At 36.2% G+C, this 8,051-nt stretch overlaps 1 protein-coding gene across 2 annotated transcripts in view; it reads left to right on the forward strand.

Moving 5' to 3' along the window:
* Window positions 1-8,051, forward strand: part of TOLLIP (toll interacting protein) — a 27,092-nt gene extending 19,041 nt beyond the window's left edge. For both annotated transcript variants that reach the window (XM_071761616.1, XM_071761617.1), the window contains one exon: window positions 4,607-8,051. In XM_071761616.1, the coding sequence (XP_071617717.1) occupies window positions 4,607-4,821 (215 nt within the window). In that variant the 3' untranslated portion in view covers window positions 4,822-8,051. The remainder of the gene's footprint in view (window positions 1-4,606) is intronic.

An 8,051-nucleotide genomic window follows, 5' to 3' on the forward strand; every position in this document is an offset into this window, starting at 1 on the left:
TGATTAAATGAATTTGTGGTAATGGTGTTAATGGATAGAACATGATGTTAATATTTTTCTGAAACTCTTGTGTGCTGATGAGCTCTTCCAGGTGATAGTACTGGTTCCCTAAAGAGGAACTTTAATCTTGCAGTTTGCAGGGTTTGTGGAGAAGCAGGTAATGGCATGACTTTTGGGGAAATGAATAGGGTAAGAACTGAGTTCTGCAGTGACATTGAGAGGACAGCCTGCCAGTTGTCTTCTGTTAATCTTCAAATAAGCATTTTTCAAAAAGATAATTTTTTTGTCATCAGTGTGTATCTTTCAGGCACATCTTTCAGATCCATGTTAAGTTAAACATCTGACTAGAACTCTTCAAGGCAAAATATAGTACAGGAAATCAATTTCCTTCCTTGTATGGAGGGTCCCTTCAGTTTAGACTGACTTTGCTGTGACATCTTTGAATTTGAATTATGCAAAGATACTGGGGTTCCTGAACTTTGCTAAAAGCATTGGTCTGCAATCAAGTATGTTAAGAAAATTACTTCTTGTGAGACAAAATGTCATTTCTCAGCTCTATGAATTTTAGATGCTGCAAATAAAAATGATGTGCTTGTAATAACATACATGGTTTTTCCAAAGCATTTTAGAATTTTTCTGTGAGTCCATACAATTTTCCAGTAGTTCACAAAGAAGCAACATTTCAAATAAATGTTGTGGTGGAAGAAACAACATTTGAAATGGAAAATGAGGTGGTGACATGCATATTTTAGCACTGATTTGTTGTTTGGGTTGTTTGGTTTTTTTTTTGGTTTTTTTTTTTTAAAGCAAATATCACTAGTGCTTCCTGGTGTATTTTTAAAAAGGTGGCACAGATTTCTTCCTTGAAATGAAAGAAGTGATGCTGAGAAGGTTCCCAGGTTTACTCTGAAAATGCCTGTGCATGGGACAAAATAACAATGGGTTAGGAAATTAAACACAGGACACTTGACTGAACAAGAAAATGTGTGTAATGCCTTGTGTGCAGTTAGAATAAGTTTACCCTGATAATTCTGCTTTGATGCTTTAATTGCTGCTCATAGCAATTGGCTTGCTTTTTGTACATACTCATTTCTCATACTGGAATGTCACTGCTTATGCCAGCATGTTTGCCATTGCCACTTCACTGAACTGAAAAACCTTGCTCCATTCTTCTGATTTATATCAGAATCCATTCTTCTGATTTATATCAGAATCCATTCTTCTGATTTATAGTGCTTGCCTGACACCTGAGAGCAGCACAGGAGTGTGCAGTTCCACTGACAGTGGATTCTTATGTGGTTTAGCTTCAGTTTTCACCTGTTAATTAAATGAGGTGCTTGAAATGTAAAGCAGCTTTGTACTGAAAATATTTTGAATATGCTTATAACTTTAATGATAGCAGATATATGTATATTTGATTAATTTTAGTGTATAGTTCTTCAATTTTATACTTAAGCCTTTTTCTATAATTCAGAAATTATGGGTGCTTTCAGCCTGAATGCAGAGCAAAGCAAAACTCCAGTGTACTCTTTAAATTGTAATTGTATGATCTGAATGTTGAGTTTTGTGAAAAATAAGCATTTATCTTGGAGAGTTTTATTAAAAATCACTGTGGTGGTAACTTCCATTTGTGTACAGTATGGCTGTAGAGAGCATAAACTGATTTGAGAACTAAGAGCTGAGAAGATGGATTTTGAAAATCATCACTGATAAGAACAATGCTATCTAGAAAATTTTTTCCTCTGAATTTGAACATTTAGATTGAAAATACTTTTTGAATGTTGCCTGTGCAGATGTCTGGCTTCTTCATCATCTTGTTTTGATGAAAGCAGTAAGAAAAACTGTTCTTGTCACTGAAACTTGGTTGATAGGCTCTAAAATGCTGGGGTGTTCAAGAAGGGAGCTTCACGTTTCATTTGGAGTAAAATTTTTAAACAGACTTCTGGTATGGACAGTTCCTACACACAACCTGAGCTGATACTTGGATAATCTTAGGGTGCTGATGACTTAGGAGTATTGGGAAGCTTGTGTTACAAGTGGAACATAACCTAAATTGCTCTGTTCTTTCAGGTATTTGGGAACTTTTTTTTTTTCTTCTTTTTTGAGGCCATATATCTTTGATCACATGGCTGGGTTGTTTGTTTTGGGTTTTTTTAAGAAAGTGAGAGGAATGTGTTTGGGCTTGTAGAATAGTCAGTAAAATGCTGCTGGATATGATTATTGGGTTTGCAGTGTTGGTGAGGACTGCCCAGTGGTTTCTTTCCTGAGTGCACACAGATCTGGTTTTCCATCTGAACACAGTGCCAGACAGATTTCCAGGGAAAATGATCCAAATGGCTTAAAAAGCTCTAGAGCTAAAACTGAGGCTGGTGAGAGGTGATGATATCCTTGTAGTGGTGGACAAGGTTCCAGAGTGTAGGTTGTAATTGTGATGGGAGGGGTGTTCCTTTAGTTGCCAGCAGGAACTTTTTCAAGTAGATGGAGCTGGTATGTTAGACTTAAAGCATCTGTGTTCCTTTTTTGTTTCTAATAAAAGTTAAGATGATTACAAGGAGAATTTTAAAATTGGAGAGTATTGATCAATATGGAGGTGCTTATAATTCAGTAGTGTGTCCCTCCTGATAGGACAGAAGTCCATGGTGAGGAATGAAGTAGCAGAGTAAGTACATGAAGTAAAATCATAGTAATGTATTCAGTTGTAGCCACAGTTGATGGAGATGAAGATGGGCTTAGCTGATCCAACCTTGAATGTGAATATTGTTATGGCATTTTTAAATCTGATAGAAACAAGATAATCACTGAGATGCTAAATATACAGACATCTTGAAATAATTACAGGTTAAAGAAAATCTTAGACACAAGGTAAGTATTGAAGTGGCTCTTTGTGTTTTTTAAGGGTTTGTTAAATCCATTTAGATTCCATTTAGAACCAGTGTAATAAGTTGCAATGTGTTTGATCACTGAAATACTTTAGTTATTACTCTGAGCACACTTGAAAAATTGTGTCAGTGGGAGATTTGCTTTATGTTATGCTTTTTGAGCAGTTACTCAGAATTTAATAGAAGGGAAAAAGCTTTTAAACTACTCCTGAGTAGTAGATGTTCAGAGAAAGCTCCCTTCCCTAGTAAAGGGCTGAGATTCCTATCCATTATTGATCTTTCAGGTAGGCTGTGATGAAGCAGCTACAAGGAGTCCAAAGGCAATGAAGAGAGTCTGAAAAGAAGAAAATAAGTGAAGAGAGTCATCCCCTAGTGTAGGGAGGCCTTGCATAGAGTGCATCAGGTTTTTAAAAAAATAATCAGGGGAAAAGAACTAATAAGCAGTTTGTCAAAACAAAAATCCTAGCAATTTTGTAAGTCTCTCTGCAGCAGGTTGCAGAAGGATCTTCTTATAGTAAATAGGATATAACATCTCATATTAAGGCTGGTGTTTAACATGTAAAGATAAAATAAATACTTGGTGATGATTTATTGATTGGTCTTTAAATTCTTGAAAGCCAAATAGAGAACAGATACAAAACCTTTATCATGCTACTGTTTGTGTTTAGATGCATTTAGTCCTCCTTGCCCTACCTTAGAAACAGTATAACAGAATTGGCAAGGTAACACACAAAGGTCTGGATAACACACAAAGGATCTGGAGCTACTTTGAAGATGTGAAATATGCCATTTTCAGAAGTGATAATGGAAAACACTAGATTTATACTGTGCCTGGTTTCAGTTTTATAAAAACAAATGCTATTTTTTTCATCAATCCTTAAGTAATGGTAAAAGGTGTTAAGTTCTGAAAAGGGATTTTCGGCTATTAATTCCTTTTAAAAGGAATTAGAAAACTCATTTTTCTGAAACTGCCTCTATAAACTGACATTGCTTTAAATTTACACAGATGTAAAAGTTAATGAAAAAGATCAGAACAATTTTGTCCACTGGCAGAGGAACAGGGAAATGTGTGTATTTCTACAGGCACAGGAGGAATTGCTCTTTTGTCACCTCATGACTTTGCAGGCTGAACAGCATGGAATTTTAACCAGCAAAAAAACCATTTGCTTAAAATTTGCTTAGTGTGGTCCTGTCTCCTGGTGGGCCTGAGTATTTGCTTTACACAATCTCCATTGCATTCAAAGTTAATTGAATTTCTAAGTACCAGTTATTTGTAGTGCTGGTGTAAAATCTTTTTCATCACAACACAGATATACCAGGAACTAATCTAGGATGGGAGCAGGGGGGAAAAATCCAACCACACCTTTTTGTGGTGTGCTTAGTGTTTGCTTAGTGATTCCTGTAGAACTTGGCTAGTGCAAATTGTCTCTAATTAAAAAAGTTTCCCTACTGTAGTTCACTAATTCTGAAACATAACTTGGTCAGAGAACCCCTTCCAGAAAAATATATTCTGATTGCAATAGTCTAGGTATAATCTCTGTGATCTTCTTTGTTTCTGGAGTACGTTATAAAAATGAAATTAAAAATGCTGGAGCTAGTGGTTCAGGGTGAGTCATGAGCTGCTTTCTTCCAATATAATTGATTTTTTTTTTTTGATTTTTTTTTTTTTGATTTTTTTACCCTCACTCATGGACGGTTTGTTATTTTCTTGTGTTTTTTGAATGCAGGGATGCCTGCAGTCTGTAATCCAGGCATGGTACCAGTGGCAATACCACCTCCTGCAGTCAACCCTCAGCACTTCTGTAATGAAGAGGACCTGAAATCTATCCAGGACATGTTTCCCAACATGGACAGGGAAGTAATCCGTTCAGTGCTAGAAGCCCAGAGGGGGAACAAGGATGCAGCTATCAACTCCTTGCTTCAGATGGCTGAAGAATCATAGATCCCCACGTTCTGCATAGTTCCTGTCCTCAATGCCACTTATTTTTACTTGCCAAGCCAGGGATTTAGCTAGAGAAATAATTGCCCAACAGTTTTGTGTTAACACATCCTGTGTAAGAGATTATACCCCTTCTCTCCTTGAACATTTGGATCTTTTTCACTTGCTTTCTCCATCTGTACATACTCAGTTTAGCTTATGTCCTACAATACAGCATTGAAGCATCTTGACTGTCAGCTGTGCCCTGTCTGGCTGTATTCTGATGGGGTGGGGAGTAATGCTGCTTTTTTTTCCTTTCTCTCCCTCTTTTCATAAACTTGTTCTTACAAAGTTACTCTATGCAGTACAGGATTTAGGTTGAAAAAAATACATTATTGGAGAGCTTGCTCTTTGAACACAACTGATTTGTTGAAGTATTTAGGTTTCATGAAGCAGCCTGTTTCTGCCAGAAATTAAGAGAAAGTTCATTTTCTGTGGTGTTTAGTTATTGCTTGATATATACACAGCTGTTTCTGATTGAAGATCTTTAATTTAATAAGCTAAATTTCTTAGTTTGCACCGTTGGTATTTATAGTCAGCCTCTTGTATTCAATCTAATTATTGGGCACCAAAGCAATATAATATCTGGTGTGCATTTGGGGCTTTATCCTCCAGTACAGTATTGCTATGGATCTTCAGAGGTAACTTAACTCCTACAGTATCTATTGCTGTAGCAGAGGACAGGACTGAGCCCTGTTGTACTCCCACAGTTAATTGCACTCTTACTGCTGCTTCTGCATTGCTGTGGCTCTTGCACAGGGTCAGTGCAGAAGGAAATATTTTTGTACTTGGAAAATTAGTGAAGCCATAAACAATTCTTTAAAATTTTGTTTTACCTTTAAACAGTGGAAATCTATGAACTGGTTTTAAGGCTTCTTTATTTACACCTATATTTCAGCAAAATTATTTTATATTAATGGAAAAACTATTGTGTTATTTCCTATAATCTGAAGTAAGCATGACAAGTAGCTTCAGAGTCTTTGAATGGCATTATGAGTTTCTCAGTGACTTGTTAAACTATGGTTGCTGTGGTCAATTTATTGTTTGATGCAGAAGGAGATAAGTCCTTTGTGAGAAAATTTAACATATCTGAGTTTGCTTGGAGGAAGTTGGAGGTTCCTTGTATTTATTGCTAGTGTTATTTCTTAAGATAACACTTAATTTTGGAGCTGCAGAATCTTAGTTACACCTCTTGGATAAATTTCTGCAGTGTCTGTTTCTGTAGATGGTAAAGTAATGCACTTTAAACAATATGCACCAGTTTATTTTTCCAGTGATGTGCAATGTTGCTGTTTTATCTTTTTAATGTTTGATTTCAAATACTTTCTACAATAGCCATAGACCTCTATATTTTCAAGAGTTGGAATGAATGTACACCTGAAATCTTGGCTCTTGAGTGATTCATGAGAACATTAAAGCCAGGTTTGGAACAGGGCAAAGGGACACAAACTCGCTTCTTCCTCATGCTTTTGTTTCATGTCCTACTCTTAAAATATTTTCATTAATATAACCTGCTGAAAAGCTGATTTTATCCTCCCCCTCATTCAAAAAGCCTTTAGGTAGCACGGGCAGTAGAGCATGAATATTTATTTTTTTATGATCAGAAGTGATACTGAGACTTTTAAAATAAAGCACCGTGAATCATCCCCATTTCTGACCTTATAAAACTGTCTTTTTGCATAATGTACCATTTTAATCTTGGTATGAATCCCCTACCACCTTAAATTTACTGCTGAAAACAAAGTGTCTTCATAAAACCTGCAATTGGCTTTTCTGTGGTGTGATTTAAAGGCTATAGTTTGTGTACTTTAGTTGTAGAGCTACCACATTTTTCTTTTCTAAAATAAAATGGGTGTTTGTCAATAAGCTGGTCTTGCCCCTTCCCTACAAACATGGTGAATTTTGTGATTGAGTAGATGTAGAGTCATTTGGTCTTTATAGCATACTGATTTTTGACATCATCTCCCAGAAGGGTATTATCTTTGTAAGGATTTAATACTGAGGTGTCTCCAGGAAGAGTCCCTTGCTCTGTAACTTTTACATAGATGGCATTAATTGGTAGGGATGGAACAATTCAGGGAAATGTATATATTTAAATATTTATATTAAAACACTGGGATCCATAATACAGCTTTTTATAAAAGCAGGTGGTCATCTTTCCACTCTTAATAGCTGGTAAATTGTACTGCATCCTATTCACAGCTCAGTTCCAAGCACAGAATTAACACCTTTTGATCCTAACCACCAGGAGAGGGGTAAGTGGGAATGTTAGGTTACCCAGGCATATTCATAAAGATGGCTCTGGGCCTCTGAGTCAGGCTCCTGTTCTTAGCTTTTATGTTTTGTTTTGTTCTAGGCAAATCTTGCAGAAAGCAGGATAGATGTACGAGTTGAAGGTGGGATAATCAGGGGCAGTACAGCCAGTAGGTGGATTTCAGATGGATCTTATGTTGTACTTAAATATTGTTTGGGGGATTTTTTTTGTTCCTCATTTAATTAAGCATGATAGCTGAAATACTAATGTCAGGATGTGCTACTTTATTTTGTTAAAAAGAACAAAACACAGATCAAAACCTTACTCAGCTTTTCAGCATACATATCATCTCAAACTCTTCACTGTCAGGTTTGAGTTGGAGAGAGATGAAAAAAGTCAGGGAGTGTTCAGTTGTTCCAGGGTCTGTGAAATCAAAGTATTGGAACTGAAAGTCTTTCTTGATTTAAAACAAATAAATTGTCACATGTTATGATTGTAGCTTTTGACAAAATCCTAATGGGATGATGCTGTGTTTGATGCTGCTCTTCTGCTCAACAGCTTCAAGTAGCTTGAAGCCAAAGCCAGCTGTGTGAGACTTAGCATCTGCTAAAAGTGAATGCTCTTAGTACTTGTTTGAGTCCTGCCAAGAACCTAAACTTGCTAAAGGTAGAAACATTTTTTGTCTAGCTAGATCCTTGCTTTCTTCTCTATTGCTTTTTTGCATCTGCTGATGGTACTTAATGTTTGGGGTTTTTTCCCTTTCAAATGTTATTGCTTGTTCGGTCAATATGTAACAACGTACAGAGGATGTTTTTTTGCTGTAATGATTCTGAAGACATTGTTTCTCTGTATTGAGGTCCAGTGTGCAAATGTGTTTCTTGCACTCTAAAGTACATTAACTTTTTCATTCTAATTTAATAAATGTATCATTTAAATGAAA

Source organism: Heliangelus exortis, chromosome 18 (genome assembly GCF_036169615.1).
Source record: "Heliangelus exortis chromosome 18, bHelExo1.hap1, whole genome shotgun sequence".
In the NCBI taxonomy this organism is placed as follows: Eukaryota; Metazoa; Chordata; class Aves; order Apodiformes; family Trochilidae; genus Heliangelus; species Heliangelus exortis.